General features: G+C 34.4%; 1 protein-coding gene across 4 annotated transcripts in view; it reads right to left on the bottom strand.

The window, feature by feature from the left end:
• Positions 1-1299: 1299 nt before the first annotated feature.
• Positions 1300-18772, bottom strand: part of LOC138704725 (differentially expressed in FDCP 6 homolog) — a 32503-nt gene continuing 15030 nt past the window's right edge. The window contains exons 7-9 of one of the 4 annotated variants that reach the window (XM_069832890.1): positions 16803-16939; positions 14537-14673; positions 1300-11768 (exon numbers count right to left, since the gene is read on the bottom strand). In XM_069832890.1, coding sequence (XP_069688991.1) covers positions 11592-11768; positions 14537-14673; positions 16803-16939 — 451 coding nt within the window. In that variant the 3' untranslated portion in view covers positions 1300-11591. The remainder of the gene's footprint in view (positions 11769-14536; positions 14674-16802; positions 16940-18772) is intronic. The other 3 variants (XM_069832892.1, XM_069832893.1, XM_069832894.1) reach the window with 3 other exon arrangements.

Genomic DNA, 18772 nt, shown 5'->3' with positions numbered 1-18772 from the left:
GGACTCGGGAAGGGTATCCAAAATGCTCATTGCATTTCTGCGTTGAATTGCAATACTTAAACGTTGACGCAAATAAGTAGTGCAACGACGATCACCGGTAATGGAGATCAAAATTTTGCCAATTTGAGATACCAAAACTTTAGTGTCATGACTCCAAGGACCGAAGGTCTCCACAGCAAAGGGGCCGAAGATATAATTGTCTAAAAGATGAGCATACTCATTGACTTTTTTTTTTCACGGCTAATTCAGCAGCAGATGCTGCGCGTCTGGAGGTATTTGGCAAGTGAGATGGAGCTAGAGTGTCAACGCAAGTGGAGTCCCAAATTAAAGATTTTCCTCTAGACCATGGAATTAAGGTGAGACCACAATCTAGTATATACAGTCACGAAGCTCAATACATAGTAAATATGCAAACATTAGATAGTTGCTCACCACTAGGATCGCTAATATCACCTAATTACAGACAACACGAAATAGTACCGGCACAGTCTATCGTTTCTAGCACCCTCAAAACTCTTGCTTCGTGACTGTATATAGCAGACTGTGGTGAGACCATCAGGTCGTTTACCATCCGCGCGACTAATACCTGGTGGTTCCAAAAGAGACGGGATGCCAAAAGAAGTCAGAGATCTTTTAACAATATCATTGAGTGATGTATGTCTGGGAATACGACCCTTGCTCCTCGCACAGCTGAGTGCATGATGGCCGTAAATATCAGCAATTCCTCCGCAAATACATTGGTGTGGCTGGTAGAGTTTACACCCAAGGCGTAAAGCCATTGCGATTTTAAAGGATGTACTATCTATTAGAGTGCCGATGTGAGGAGAAGGTATTATTTGAATTTCAATAAATCTAAATTCTTGTAAAAATGAAGAGGCGTCTGATGGCAAAAATAAGAAACATATGCAGAAAATATGAGGGCAAGCATTACAAACCATTAGGCAAAACATATATTCAGGATTGGATATGAGATCTGACCTTAAATTAAACACACATAAACTACATCATAAGGCCTAGTCTATATCTACTGTACATGCTTTCCAGAAACATGCAGTGAATTTGTTTGCGGGAAATTATGTAGAGAAGAGTGTGGACTAATCACAGCACTAAAAAAAGAACACACATCAATAATAATCATAATCATCATCACCACCACCACCATCAACATGAAAAACCAGATTTCAGTCACACAGGAACTGACTGATTATACTAAACATATAAAGAAGTTTTATTTCAGAAATACAAAAGCGAGATATTAAAGGAATAAGGCAAGGAGGAATAAATAAAAATACAAAGAAATATGTAGCAGTAATAATATATTAAAATATTATATAAAATATATTAAATATATAAAAATATAAACTCTCTTTTAGAGAGTAGTTATTACAAATTAAAAATATTAATGCCTGCTAACAAAATATATATATATATATAATAAAACATTTGTTATTGTAATGCTTGATAATGGTAAGTTGGTTACATATTGGTCCCATGAAAAGCACTTGTACTATTCCAAAACCAATTTTAAAATTAATGACGCATTACAATCATATCAAGAATAATCACTTTAAATTATCGTGTTATATTGTGGAGATAAAGCTTACAATTCACTGGGCAATATGAAAGTATGTATAAATAGTTTAGTCCATGCTATGCAAGGGCATTTAGTAAGTAACCTTAAATTCCCAATTATAAAATAAGACTCAAATATTTTTAAATGTAACATTGAGTGAAGATAAAGTTATATGTGATTTACATAAAGATATTAAAGTCTATATAGATATTTTAATAATTCAAAGTGATTATCCCATCTCCTTTCCCTTTGTTGGCACTAATTTATGTACAAATACAAAAACGTATTTATATTAAGTATTATGAACCGAAATATAAAATTCACCAGCCTGTCACCATCGTTAGGTGAGCTGTTCGAATATAGAAATGGTGGAGTATAAGAATGCAAAATACATTTGGCAAGAACGTTAATTCGTTAAGGAACACGAAATATTTTGGCACAATTCTAGGTGGCTAAAGCAGCCAAAAGTAAAAAGTAAAAGATATCCTTCTTTACATGCAATGAAGAAGCATGGGGGCCATGAATTCCAGAGCCATTCTGGAAGTTTTACCAACGAGAAAAATTCCACTGAACCTAGAACCTTCCAACTGACCCACCCAGCCATCTTATCAGTGAAATCCTGATTAAATATTTGTAAATTTTTACAACAAAATAACCCGAATTACGCAAATAAAGTGGGTAGGCATAGGATATACATAACAGAATAGCTGCTAGAGTGAAGAGTGAATAATTAATAAAAATAATTAATCAGAATAACCTTAATGAACATATAATATGGATTATTATTTCCTAATACTTTCAAGCTTAGGTCTAAAAAAAATTGTATGTGAGTGCAATTCAAATTTAATACCTATAGTCTTGCACCTTTGATCATTTATTCTTTATGCTCGACCATGCCGAAATGTAGTAATTATACACCTGGTAGCAGCCCTTTAATGGACCTCATTAAAGTACACCTATTCATTAAAGTTCAGGTATTCCACCAATCAGAAAATACTATTGTAGCAATATGAAAGCGCAAGTATCAATTATTCTCGGATATGCAATCGAAAGACAACTGGTTCTGTTATTATAATAATTAGCGTTAATTGTAAATAATATTCAAATAAATTCAATTTGTCACTTCGTTTTTCAATGTAAAATTCAATTTCAAGGTTATATCAAGATTAATGTTTATTTTACTCTCTAGATTATATCAAGGTCAATGTCGACATTCGTTTTCGGAAAAAATCAATACTTTCGCGTCTGCGCACATCTCACAATTTACGAGGTATTGCACAAGGTCAGTTTCGCTCCTCAGTCAGATAAGAATAACATGAATACTTATGAATAATTTCAAGTTAGAAATATGATCGAGCATAAAAAGTCGTATGAAACTTGACTATAATGGTTGCATAATGTATTTTTAACAAACAGAATATCAATATTACATAATCATAAATAAGGTACTAGAATTAATTTAAATACAGGGTGATTCAAAAAGGACTTTACAACTTTGAAAGCTTACAAAAATTTATTGAGGAGACTTACATAATTGGGTGTAATGTCATTTGATAGCAGAACATGTCAAGTTTACACAAACATTCAATGTAGTTCAATGTGACTGTCATTGGTCATACAGCTAACATCTCACCTAAAGTCAATTTCTTTTCAAACTTGATGCAGCATATCCAGCATCACTTCTGCAACTGCAGTAATGTGTTGCACCATTGTAAATCAGTATGCTTTCAAGTGCAAATGTCTCCATAAGATATTCCAAACAGTTGGTTGTGGAACGCTAGTCTCACAAGAAGCACACTGCATTGATTTCGAAGGGCTGTGAACAAAGCTATCCCTCACTTATTCAACGACTGCATCAACAACATGTAGGCATCCTGGAGATTTGGTATGGCTAACAGAACTAGTCATAACAAAAGACTTGTCGCAGATTTTGTTTTTTCAAACCAAAACACACAGTGAGCATGCTCTGCACCTGTGAAAGCAGCCATTTTGATATGAACGCTGTTAGCACTTGCGGTGGTAGAATTCTGTACTACAAAACTAAAACTAGATGTGTTCTGCTATCAAATGACATTAAAAAATCATGTAAGTCTTCTCAATAAATTTTCGTAAGCTTTCAAAGTTTTAAAGACATTTTTTAATCACTCTGTGTAGTTCCCATTTTTGTTCATTTATTTCAAGAAAATCTTTATTTTTAAAAATGTGAAAGGAAGTTTCACAGTCAAATTTTAAGTAGCGAGAAGTGGCTGATAAATTTCGTCTATAATATTTTCATTCACAGCCAAGGTCCTTTCTCGTCCCTTGGAGACAAAATGCCACCAGGGTTCAAGAAACCAGTTGGTGGCAAGTCTGTACCTGCTCTCGGGTTTTATGGCTCTTTACCTTCGTAATAGATCCTGCTTCCTTCAGTTTTCAGTACCTGAGTGTCTAGTGTGGAAGTTGTGTCATGAGGTAGCTACAGTACATTTTTATTTGCAATACTTTCGCGAAAAAATCTTCATGGAGAAAGTGTCGCCGAAACGTTTGCTGTCAGTTTCCCAACAATTCCCCTGAGCCAGATAAGACAAAGTATACAGATCGCAAAAGAAAATAAATAATAACGAAACAGGCCCAGTTTAAAAAAAGGAAGTGAATGAAAGGGTCTTAACACAGGAAAAACTAGACAAAAAAAGAGGTTTTCGATTACAGGTAAAATCTAAAATGCAATTAACACTAGTTTTAAACTTCCCCCTCAATATCTAAATTGACGTGTCTCTTGTTTAAATTAAATTTAATAATTTTAACTGGTAATGGAAATTACGGAAAAACGGCTGAATGGATTTTAATGAATGACCCGTCATTTTTAAGCTTGGCATCCAAGGATTTTCAGAAAAATAGTAACGTTCAATGAAGCGTTAGATTTTCTACATAATTTTCCTATTTTCCAAAATCCATCTTTCGTCAGTTTTGAGAAATAATTACATTTCAGAATAAAACAAAACACACACTACAAAAAACAACAGACTATTACATGAAGGCCATGACCTGCAGGATTGCTGACATATTCAGAGTTCAAATTCAATTGGTTATTAAAAATTTCAAGACTTGCTAAAAATAATTTACAGGTCTGATTCTGTGGTGTGTAATTTTCTGAGTACAGCTGTGTATTGGATATTAAAATCTACAAAACTTGAGGTGGTTTAATGACACTATTACCATTATAAATGAAATATTATTATAGTTAATGCCATGATGTGACTATTTTTCATTAATTATACATATTAATGCTATATTGATGATATGAAAGTAAAACGTTTTGGGGTTATATAAGTAGATGTAGAGAAATCTTAAATTAGGTCTTCATTTCTATAATTTACTGAGTTGCGACTTATGTAAGATAATAATATTGTTATTAAAAATCAAATATTTTTGTAGTTATTAATCAAGTGGGGTTGGGTCTTTTTTCCTATACTTAATGACAGTGTGGTGTAGATATTTATATGCGTCATTCTCTTCAGTATTGGCTCGAGAGAGCGCAAAAATTACAGTTCCTAAGGAAAGACCAAAAGGTATTACTTACTGATAAAATTATGTAATCTCTCGATCATTTCAGCAAGATCTCTTAGCAGGATAAAATGATTTTACCCTCTACATTTCAAGCTCTACATGCAGCAGCTATACCAAGATACTATGTCTATTTTCGAAAGCATAGCAAACCTGATACTTTTTTAACTTTCACCTACAATCCAAAATAACCTGAAATAGCTATTGCTTTACTCTCACATAAAAAACCCACTGATCGTCCTGACATTGTTACTTGCGGTTTCGCGTTGAAACTCAAAAACTGAAGGTGGATAGGTTCAAGAAAAAGTATTTGGCATAAAAAAAACCATTCAGAGGGAGTATGTTTCATTATTACGGAAGCAAATAGCTTTCAAAATGTCTGATATTTTTCATTTAAAATAAATCTGAAAAATTTTTATTTGACCGTCTAATGAACTTAGTTTACAGCATTTGCTGCACAAGCCACTAGTTAAATTTAATTAGACTGGGAAGCTTTGAAATAAAGGCTTAGTATATACTGTAGATGCCAATCATGGTGAGAACAGCCATGCTAAAATTGTTTTTCTGTGACAGTAGTATTAAAAATGGAGACAATGAAGAGAAGATAAATATGATAATCATCATAAAAGTAAAAACTTGGTTTCAACAGTTACTTTGGAGAAGACACATGATAAATAAATGGACATCTTTACAGATCTACTGTGTAATACATTCTTACATACGATGATAGAACTGTTACAAGATTTAAGTAAAGGAAGACAGATTCCCATATGATATAGCTATGTTAAAGTATAAAAGGGAGCAAAAAATATCATGACGGCTAATAAAATAGTACTGAATCTGCATAATCTTATCTCCACCATCAACTATTAAATGTAACAAATTATTCCAATAAAATTGCCTTTTAAGTATTTAAGGCTCAAGAGCTTAACAAATAATATTAAATTAATATCATCAGATCATAAAAGTTTTGAGCAATAACTCTTAAGTAAGGCACTATACAATTATCTGCCTCTTATTCAGTCTACTAAAATAGATGGTTACTACAGTTTCTGAATGGTATTTAATTTAGGCATCTTGTGATACTCTTTTGTGCATTATAAAACACTGGCAAGACATAGAAAAATATCAGGGAGACCTTCCATGCATAAAACACTTCAAAATTTGATATAATTAAATTAAATTTATAAATATATTCATGCACACTTTGTAATAAATTAAATCCATTTCAATATCACAAATATAAAAATATATACCCGACTCTCCTTGCTTTAAAAAAGCATATTTTGGTCGGGCTTTTAAATGCATACTTATTGCTGAGAGCTTTATAAACAAAGCTGTACACTCGAGTTACATGTTAAGTACGAGGGTCATTCCGAAAGTAATGCCTCCTGTCTATTTTCATAGAAACTAGCACATACAAAGGGCATATGGTTAGGTACAGCTTACAGCAGTAAAATTTTTGGAAATATTCAACATTTTTTTACTTCATTTTTTTTTTTTTCAAAATTCAAAATGGTGGCAGTTCACTGTGCAGTGATGAAGCGTTTCCCTCATAACTCATAAACTTGTTATCTTTTTCATGTTCTGTCTCTCTTATTTTATTGCTGAAACTCATGTCTACAATATCATGTTCTTTCAACTACACCCCTTAATAAATAATACTTTTTTTTGTATTAGAAAAAAATACTGATATTTGACCATTTTTTTTAAATAATTTATTTTTTATCAGACAATCTATCAAAATAGAGAAGTGATTTTTCCATCATATTGTAGATATGACATGCATAAATACATACAAAAAATTTCATCACAGAATGTTGGATAGTTTTTGAGTTATATGGGAAACGCTTCATCACTGCACAGTGAACTGAATTTTGAAAAAAAAAAAAAAAAAAAATGTAAATAATATTTTTTAATCGTAAAAATATTCTTTTCATATAGCAGAAGGACAGTGTTTCACACATACTACTGGGTGTTCAGTTCAAAGTGTGTCATGGCTCACTGTATGCCGTCATATAGCTAGTCGATGAGTCTAGAGAATTCAATCTTCCTACACTTCCGCAAAGGCGAATTACCTATGTGGCAGAAAAGTTGCCTAGCAAGTACGGCGTTCATTCTGAAGAGTATGTACCGATACGTACGGTAACGCTGGTAGTGGCAGGAATGTGAACTGTTTAGAAACACGTAATCTACTGAGGTGAGTTTTTTTTTAACTGTCGGGGATATGGGGAGAGAGTCAAAACGATTTCTTACGTATTTGTTGACATTAACTTCGACGGTCAACATGGACATGGAGCATTTGATTTGTATTGTGGAATGTTGCCGTACGCAACCGATGATAACAAATACCCTGCGTACGACTTGCTCGAGCAAAACACAGTTCGAAATAGGTTATGATAGCACACAGACCGTACAGATCGCCATCTGTTGCTACGACGTTCAAGTTATACCGTACACGTTCTCATGTTCAGATTGAACGCCTTAAATATAGGCAACTTCTTTGACATAAAAGCTGAAACTCGCTTCAAATCGTTGACTCACAACAGTGACGTCATGACACCTTTTGAAATGAACACCCAGTAGTTTTCATTACTGTACAAGACACAGTAATTGAGGAAAAAAATGTTGAATATTTCCAAAATTTTACTGCTGTAAGCTGTACCTAACCCCTTAAATAGAGCAAAGTTTCAGCTACATACAGTTATTTTTTCACATAGACACCACCATTCCCTATGAATTTTTGCCAGCAATGAACAAGAGCCTGCATGCCGCACTCGTAAAAATCTGAACCAGCAGAGGCAAGCCACTTTGTTACAACTGCGATGACAGCATCCTTGTCTGGAAAATGTTGCTGCCCACGTAGTCCATCTTTCATAGGCTCATAGTCTGAAGTGGCTAAGTCCGAACTAGCCTATATGGTGGATATGATAGGACAGTTCAGCCAAATTTTGCAATGTCCTCAGTGGTCATGAAACTGGTGTGGGGCCTGGTCTAATCACGTTGCAAGCGAAAGGTTTTCTTCTCTGGCCTGACTCTGGAAATTCAGGCTTCCAGCTTAGCCAGAATTGACAGATTCTCTAGGCTCCAGGGAATTCAAAAGAATCATACTCAGCCTATCCCGGAAGACTGTCATTTTCGCCACTTTTGAAATGCACTACTCACGGCCTTACTGTGCTCGCATCCACTGTACGGTCTCAGTACGTCTTCAGGAAACATCAATGTGTGTCATTGGGTGCAACTTCTTCGGCAGTGAGGATTTCAACAACACACCTCTATGTCAGATGCCATTTGGTAGATTGCCTTGCTGCCACTGTCACACGACAACCAAACTAACAGGACATTAGCATGAAGGTTCAACCTTTACTATAGTCCGGGTCAGCTTACTTCATATCCTAAGGGTGAAACCTAACCATTTTTCCTCCATTACTGCATATGCTTAGTGGATTGTGATTTTCTAGTTTACAGGTTGAATTTTCTTTTGCCAACTTCGTTTCGAATTTCGATATTGACAAATACTACAAATGGTAGTGATTTTGTAACTAGTATGTTGGCAGCTGAGAGAAATGTTGTCGGTACTGGAGCTCCATGAAATTAAAATTGTACTAGATTTTTGAGCCGGTTACTGGAAGCTAGTGAAACTTGAACATACTAATAATTAATTAATAGCAGTATTAATATTAATACATAATAGTTATTTTATATGTTATGTTGTGGTTATAATTCAAGACTATAGTCAGGTGAGTAAGTCTTTGGAGTTAGTACTAATAATTTCTTGTGGTCAAACAAAATACATTTTTAGGTTAGGTCTCGTGAATCAATTGTTAAGTCAAACCAATGAATTTCATATTGCCAGACAAAATACATAACATGTTGATCCCTTTCTCGTTTAGTTTGCCTACGAAAATATGTTACAAATTATTAAATTATTTAGAATAGCCTTCCAACATAAAGGTAAAGTACAGTAAGTAAATAAGTCATTCAGTACGTAGGATCGTGTGATATCTGGTAACAGTTGGCAACACTGACAAGACGGCAATATTTGCTGTTTATGAACTGTTCTTACGCGATCACCACTATACAATGCCACTAACATCCGGCTTAGACATTACAGGTCAACACAAAAAAATAAGAGGCATTACTTTCGGAATGGTCCTCATATAAATGGGATATAAAAATATATTTTAAGGTGTTAATCACCACACAGGATTCACTTTACTGACAAGATTGTATGTTAATGACAAAACTGGAACACATTTAAAGCATGATATTAGATTTTGTAATACTGCACGCAGAAATCATATTGATAGGAACCTGAGTACTCAACAGTTTCCATATACGCTCTTCTCACTAACATTAGAGAAGTTAACAGAAATGATATGCGTCTTTAGAGCTTCATGGTGAATGTGATCAGAAATAGATTTATGGATAATCCTCCATATGTCCTGGAATTTAACATTTCCAAATTTTCGGAACTACACACAACTTCCATCTGTTGCGTTCATTTCTCCTTCATCTTGGTACTACAGTAAAATCTCTCTTATCCAGCACCCAAATAACCGGCAATACCGGTACCAAAACAACGGCACTTTTGACTAGACCAAAAAAAAAATAGTCATTCATGCAAAACGAAAGAGTCGGACGAAGATGTGAGTGGTTTTCGTGGTCTGCACATGCCGCATATTGTGTTTACTCTCTACTTTGTTCTCGTGTGAAAATATAGACGAAAAACCTGTTATGTCCCTGGAGTATATCGGGTAGCATCGGTAAGCTGTCACTTGGACCTTGCAGAAACGATATCTTTAAATTTACCACTTGAACTTGCCCATTTCGAAGGGGTGTTGGATGAGTCTAAATAGGAAAGTGTGAAATTCTCTGTTCCTACAGTGCCCAAAAATTTAATTTGAGTGATAGATAGTATCATGGCTATTACCGCTAAGTGCTGCTGATGCACAATGGATTCCGTGAAACGCAAGCAAAATGTTCTTACGCTCAAATCATCGAGCACTACTTCATCGTCTTCATAGTTCGACCACAGTCTAATACATGTTCGACGTTAGCTACACTGCTCTTAATGTCACATGACTCACATGACCGCATTTAAAATTGTCATAAGATTACAAAAACTTTTAGAATTTTTTACACTATGTATTACTGTATTACAATAATTATGAACTGATGAACATACATTACCATATTCAGTACTAAAAATAAACAATGTACGTATTTCAAAACTTTATTTTTAAATATCTATAAGAATATTACTAAATTTCAACATGGAAAAAAATGCTTGTGTAGTAAAGTGTGTATTTACATAACCTATAAACATATTTTCCAATTATTCGGCAAAATCAGTTATCCAGCACTGGCTTTGTCCCACAGTTGCCGGATGCAAGAAATTCTACTGTACATAGGCAAGAATTTGTCTAGGGCATCCTTTCGACTTGTTTTTTTTTTTTTTAATTATGGTTTATTTAACGACACTCGCAACTGCAAAAGTTATATCAGCATTGCCAGTGTGCCGGAATTTTGTCCCGCAGGAGTTTTACATGCCAGTAAATCTACTGACATGAGTCTGCCGCATTTAAACACATTTAAATGCCATCGACCTCGGCTGAGATCGAACCTGCAACCTCGAGCATAGAAGGCCAGCACTATACCAACTACGCTACTGAGGGCGACTTCAACATGTTTCTTCACTGAAGTCTATTGTTGAACAAAATTAACTACAGGATGTTGAAATATAATACAATGACGTATTAAGTCCTTAGCTATTAGAGAGCTCAATTTTCAAGGAATGAAGAGTTAAATCCTTCCCAAAGGTCACTTTAAACAGAAAATAACATATCTTTGGTAGAATTTAAAATTGCACACACAATTATTCTGAAACCTTAGAACTCTGGCTATTAACTCACAAAAACAGTGAAATTTCAAAATATGAATCAAAGAGGCAGTCAAAATTGCCAAAGTACAGGAGAGAAAGTGGAATTTTAGAAGAAGATAACGATTTTAGGAGGTAATTAAATTCAGGAAGAATCAGTCAGGAAATGTTTAATTTCTCATGATTTCTAACTACGTAATAAAAAATCTCTATTGTCATATACTAGTATCATACAAGCTGTCAATGATTGAAGGATTACTTTTGTATCAATCCTGTCTATATAATTTCCCGTCTAAAAATTGACTGGTTCGATTTTAAAAGACATATTTAAAGCTTCTCATAATTTAATGTATTCCATGTAACATTTAAAATAAATTTGGAATAAAAACAAAAGTGTAGAAGTTATATGAAGGATCTCCCTTTTATAAAATCTCAAATTCTGTTACTAGGAATATGTCAGTATCACTCATTTTGATGCCTTAAATTTTCTATGTACACCAACTGGCTTGCATTTGTTACACAAGTTTGATTTAAGCTATGTGACAAATGAAGCAGTTGAAATTATTTAATATGTTGTATCTAAACCATCATCAATTATTTCATTAGATCACTGTCATCTGTCATTTGCCCATGATCCTGTGTTGGTCGACGTAAACTATTACTACGCAAACTAACCAAACTTGGACGTTCCTTTGTGGATGGCATGAAACTCAATGCACGTCTGACCCGATCTGATTCACGTACTTGAGGTGCCATTACCTGGAATAAAAACTGATATTTTTTACAACATAACTAAAAGACGTCTAAATCTGGGATGGTAGGAGATCAAATAGGATCCTTTTAAGAGATGAACCAGGGCAGAAAATTAAATGAAGAAGTAAAATATCATTGTGGTCTTTCGTAAACTGATCGTGAGAAAAATAGCAACATCAGACGGCGAGATGATGTTGGGGGATTTTGTAGAGTAAATACCAACAAACGTGTCATTTATTGGTTTGTTGTATGACAGTTTTGCTGTAATTTCATAGAAAATTGCTAAGACGTGATAACCATGCATTCAGTGACAGTAAAAGCAACGTGGAAGCAAGTCTAGAGTGGGGAGGAGGAAATGCACAACTACCAATGTTCCTCTATGACACATTAACTTACTGAATTTTTCGTGCAGTTATGTACAGATACGGAAATAAAATTTCGAGCTACTCCTGACGATGCTTACAGTGCAAGGTGCACACTACTATGTTCCCTGTCCGTGTAATACTGAAACCAGACTATCGTTAGGAGATCGACAAGCCACACAGATGACAGAGTTTGTGTCTCGTCATAATAGCTCAGTCGTGTGCATCGTCTGAGCAATGTGCAGAAGATTACGGGTTCGGTCTCCATGGATGGAGAATTGTTTTATCTTGACATAAAATTTTTTCAGTCAACTGCGACCGATGTTTCAGTTAGTTTTTTTTTTCTTTATATGAAATAAATTATTTCCATGGGATTTTATTTGGCTTGAACCTGCAAAAAGAACAGAATATATATCGGAAGATCCATTTTGTCTTTCTAATGAAAGAATAAAAAAAAAAAGTTAATCATAATAAAGAAGCAAAAATATAAAAAGAAAAACTCTGGAGGACCTAATACTTCATACACCAGCCATCTGCTTCTACCACTGCTCTGATCCAGCGAGGCATGAAATCAACGAGACTGTGGAACAAGGGTTTTTGATCTGTGGTGATGCCATGTGGACTACCACTTTGGAGAATTGGGCATGCACAGTGTATTATAAGCGAAACTTAAACAATAAGGGAGCTCCAAATTTTATTTCTGTATCTGTACATAATTTTGTAACTGAACCGCTACTGTTACGTGAACATGTTGCAATGTTGCCATCTGTTCGCTTGTATTTATACCTCAAAAAACCGTTCACAAACGAAAACAATGATATTAGACTATTATGTTTAACTCCCCTTCCTGATTATCTCTCAAAAGGACTCTATTTAGTTTCCTTCCACAAGGTTTACAATTTAACTCTACATAAAAATCTTAGTAATAATTATTTAATAACTCAACTTCCATGAAGATCTGAGATGGCAACATACAGGTTACTCACAGGCCATGACTGCCTCAATAAACATTTACACAGAATTGATATTGCAGAATCTCCTACATGGCCCTTCTGCAATCTTAATGAAGATATGGATCAAGATCATCTTCTTGACTGTCATTTACTTAATTTTCCAGTCTTTCTTGTAAATACTGAAGTGCAAGACAGTAAATGACATTATATTAACTGCTCAACATCAGATACCAACCAGCCATGGCCACGTGCATCAACATCAGTTAATATAACCACCAGTTAAAATTTCCACCTAACCCCTGATTAAGCATTTTTACAGTGCATCGACCTTAGTTAGGACTTAAACATGAGGTTAACCACGGTAATCTTACTGGCCATATTCGAGCAGTTAAAGGAGATAATCAGTGATTAGGAGGCCTAGTAAAACAAAATGGCAGCCAGATCTACAGCTGATTATTCCAAAGATGATTAGTATTGTACTTTGATAGGGATGATAATGAGCATGAAGTTTCACTAGTAGAAAGGAAGTTCTTATGAGTAATTAGATAACAGAAAATTTCAGGCTTTCGTTTATCAAAAGCTATTGTGTCATTTCTGCTGCAACAAATGGATCACTTGGAATAACCCACAAACAGTCCCAGATTTCCCATGAATCAGCTTTTTACATTACGATTCTATGCAATTGATATTCAGTATTTTAATGGGGACAACTTGAGTACCTATTTCTTTTCTTATGTCACAGGCTGAACAAAGAGAGGTTATGGATGTATCTTAGAATATTGCATACTTCCCTGGTATAATAAGGCCCTAAATTGTACACACATTCCTATTAATCTTCATCTTTTTTTTTTTAATATTACATATTAACGAGTTTCCATATTTAAATCTAGTAATGAAATCTATCAATACTTTAGACTCACATTGGAATATAATCATTTTCGATTTTAATTTTCCATTTTGTACGATTCTAACCTAACAGCACTGAAAAACAAATAAATGCAACCCATAAACATAACAGCACACAAAGGCAAACAAACGCAATGCGAAAATATAGGATATGTTCGTTTTGATGTAGAACTGAGTAAGCACAGTCGTTTTTAGACATTGACTATCATCTTTGCAAAAGTATGTATGCTTTCCTTTCGTCATTTTGTAAAAACAGTTTACCATCACAAACTTTACCCCAGTTAAATGACATGTCAGCTAACCATATTTAAGTACCCAGTGATTATGAATGGTGCACAGAAATTACATTTAAACTATGGTTACTTTTTAACCGTGGTTTCGTAACCCATGGTTACTACATTTTTAACCAATGTTGATGCACTTGGCCACGAACCTATTAAAATCTACATACCTGAAGAGAAGAATCAGAAAGGTCATATTTTATGTAAGGTTTAACTGTAATATGCATGCATTCATTATAGCAATGCGTATCCATGCTGCTGAATAAATAAAATGTCACACTTACAGCTACACTCACCCTCAGCTGAGCTTCAAGTACCTCCTTTGACTTCTCAGAGAGTGAGATCTTCTCTCTTGCAGAGTTCAGCTCTTTGTCGAGCTGCAGTCTTTCTTCTTCAAGCTGCCTCAATCTTTCTTGTGCATCTATAAAACCAAATATAATGTTAATATCCACATCTCTCCTGAGCTACTAGTCTCGCAGACATCTACACACTGAATAGAGAGCCCAAACCAAATGTCTGGACTAACGCGCGCGCACGCACGCACGCACGCACACACACACACACACACACACACACACACACACACACACACACGTCGTTTTTAATATAATTATACAATAGCCAACATGAAGGCCATGTAGTAGGAACAACCTTTCCTTTAATATTAGATTCTCAAACTATGAAAGCTCCCTGCCACTAAACTGACAATAAAATGCATTGTACTCTGTCTCTACAGGCCTCCTTCCAGTCATAAATTTTCAACGTCTTCATAATATCTTTTATGTTTGACCGTGCCGAAATGTAGTAATTATACACCTGGTAGTAGCCCTTTAATGCACCTCATTAAACTACACCTATTCATTATAATTCAGTTGTTCAGCCAATGGGAAATCACCATTGTACCATTATAAAACCGCAAGTATCAATTATTCTCGGATATGCAATCGAAAGACAATTAGCGAAAAGTCACGGAGGCTGGAAATCCAATACTGTTGCAGAAGGTTATGTTCTGTTACTATAATAATTAGCGTTAATTGTAAATAATATTCAAATAAATTCAATTTGTCATCTCGTTTTTCAATTCTAAATCAATTTTCAGGTTATATCAAGTCTAATGTTCATGTTATTCTCTAGATTATATCAAGGTCAATGACATTCATGCCTCGGACAAAATCAATACTTTCGCGTCTGCGCACATCTCACAATTCAGGTCAGTTCCGCTCCTCACTTACATAACCATAACATGAATACTTATGAATAATTTCAAGTTAGAAATATGGTCGAGCATAAAAAGCCGTATGAAACTTGCCTATAATGGTAATTAAGACGCTCATATGAAAATTATGAAACTCGCTTGCTCTCGTTTCATAAACAAACATACTCGCGTCTTAATTACTAACATTATAGGCTCGTTGCATAATGTTTCGATTCCCGGTTAGAGCACAGGAATTTTTCCTTAAAGAGGATTATTCCTGTGTTCGTCCATGGTCTGGAATTTAGGTTAAGTTTAGATTTAAGACCTCTCCTGGCACTACATTATCATAATCATCCTATCACATCATCGGGGTAATGTAACTCCGCCTTCCAGGCGCCCCAACCTCAGAAGTGGGTTACAACTAAGCCATGGCCAGGAGAGAAGACCAGAAATGTCGAAAAGACAACCTGGTGGCATTGGATAAAAAAAAAAAAAAAAAAAAAAACATTTCTAAGTAAGATTAAGTTACCTATGCACATAACTATATATATATATATATATATATATATATATATATATATATATATATATATATATAATGAAAAGTTGAAGGAAAACTGTAACACTTAGAAAAATATCTTGGTATCTTTGGTGAAACACAGACTTATAGAAATCAGGGCAAAAGAAACAGTATTATCATTAGAGAACGAATTTTTATATACTGTACTAAAAGTTAAATTTCTAACTAACAACACCCCTTCTGATATAAACAATGCCACTGTTTTTAAAGTAGCAGCCAATAGCAGTGAGTGGCGCAAACTTTGTATTTCCTGTGTAATTGATTAAGTTTGTCCTGCCACTCACTATAATTGGCTACAGCTTGTCATTAAACCTGAAACTTTTAACTATTTTTTAACGACAATTTTTTCTTTTCTAATGTTTCAATAGGGACTCAGCGACTTTTCAGCACCCTCTAGCGACAAAAATAAAACTTTCTCTATTGATAATAAGGAATTTAGTGATCGTTTAACTACTGTTTGGCGACTTTCAGTATACTTCAATTGGCAACATTGCTTGTAGGGTGGCTTTAACGAATGGTACTCACTTTTCAAATGTAAGTTCAATAAAACGGTCTGAACTATTATTCACAAATTAGCAAGTGTGCTTCACTAGATGCATTCTCCTGTCTTTGTGACTCAATATCCTTTGTTAGATTTCAGTGTGTTGTGAATAAGGCCTCAAAATGGTTCTAACTTACATCTCATCCACTCAAGTATACTCGATGTCATTTTTAACTTACAGTTCATAAAAATCCGATCTCTACTTATCATACATTAAACTGAATGCTAATGTACCTAAAAGTTGAGACTCTTTCTCACGTTGTCGAGTCTCAAACTCTCGTCTCTTCTCACGCTCCTGTTCCAACAGAGTTCTCTGTTCCTCCTGTAGTTGCTCTAGTTCTTCACGTTTCTCCCACTCTTCCCTTAAGACTCTGTCACAACAACAAAATATGTTAGCCTCCATTTCAAATTCTCCTCACGTTTACGAAAAAGTTGAACTGCTAAGAAGCTATTTTATCAACAGTAATCTCACTAGAGGTTTTGATTTTATCGATAAATCTGCGAGTGAAACACGAGCAGATTTATCTAGAGAAAATCAAAACTCGAGTGGGATTTAATTGACTATTACACGATTAGAAGAAAGTAGGCTATATAAAGATTAGAAGTAACAAAGTGTACAATAAAATATTAATTGGCTTACGAAAATACACCTGTCTTCAAATGTATTATTGTACCATCTCAACATTACGCTAGATGGCAGTAGTGTTTTATGATGATGTTTTCTAGTTACCGGTATCAGTTGTGCCAACTATGGAATCATCATTGAACTCTGTGGCCTGTTACTAGTCAAGAAGGCTTTGTTGATTCAGTTTCATTTTTATTAAGACAGTTTCATTCCACTTCAATTATCCGAATCCCAGTAATCAACGTCACTTGATAGATGATTTTCAATAAATCTTAATATTAAACAATCTCTGATACGTGACTATCCATAATATCACATAGCAGAAGCTATAACATAACCTTACTAATATACACAAGTGTTAGAAAAGTTTTATTTAACGACGATGACATAAAAAATAAACATGAATAATTTTAAAAGGAATAATTATTGAATGTACAATTTTCAAATTTGAATGTGGTTGGTGGTTCAATTGATGTTATATTGGACGTGTGCATAATAGAAGTGGAACTCGTTGATTTAGGCCTACATGGTGTATTCAACTTATTCAGGATTTCCGAATGAATAATTTTAAAAGGAATAATTATTGAATGTACAATTTTAAAATTTGAATGTGGTTGGTGGTTCAATTGATGTTATATTGGACGTGTGCGTAATAGAAGTGGAACTCGTTGATTTAGGCCTACATGGTGTATTCAACTTATTCAGGATTTCCGAATGGTGCTCTTCATTTATTTGTAAATCGGATTTCAGAAGATGTATAGGTATGATCAGTGATTTTGATTAATTCTTGTTCTTGAATGCCAATGCGAGTCATATTTGAAACTGCTGTGCATCGACTGGAGTGATTTGTAATTATATATATAGGCCTATATATATATATTTTTTTTTGACGTCCAGACCAGCGCAGTTTCAAATGTTGGCAAACAAAGAAACAAATGCTAGGGACGTGATAAAATTAAACAAATGCTAGGGACGCGATAAAATTGTGCGATAAGCAGCCATGATTGGTTGAAATACTCCCTTTCGTACCGTTTTATTGGTCAAAAGTAGTATGACGTAGTAAGAGTGTGTAATAGTCAACACAAATTATTCCTTTTTCTTATTTAGTTGAGATGACAGGCAGCTGAATGGGATTCAGAGGTATGTATGAGACAGAGAAAGATGATGAGCTCTGAATATTAGGTAATAGACGTTTAAAAAGAAATTCAATAAAATAATGAATTTATTTAGATAGCAGATAAACAACCTCTGGAAAGACAGTTAGTTACCTCTACATACAGAGTTATCTACGATTTAACATGCTCATATGATTAAAATAGTTTCCGAAACAACAGTTATCATCATCTTTACAGTTACCTGTGCTTCAACTGGTAATTGTGCCTTGGCCTGTAGTTACCTGACTGTTAGTATCGATTCAAACAAATACCGAAATGTGGCGCTACTGCATTACTGTTTCATGAACTAGGTACAATAAATGATATTAAATAATAATATAGACCATAATGAATTAATTTACTATATTATCAGTATAGTTTTAAAAATTTTTCGTTTTATTTACGTAACTTACGGTAAATTTTGT

This window comes from Periplaneta americana, chromosome 8, assembly GCF_040183065.1.
Source record: "Periplaneta americana isolate PAMFEO1 chromosome 8, P.americana_PAMFEO1_priV1, whole genome shotgun sequence".
NCBI classification, from domain to species: Eukaryota; Metazoa; Arthropoda; class Insecta; order Blattodea; family Blattidae; genus Periplaneta; species Periplaneta americana.
Note: the sequence above shows the minus strand (reverse complement) of the source record. Positions and strands in the feature narration are given on the sequence as shown.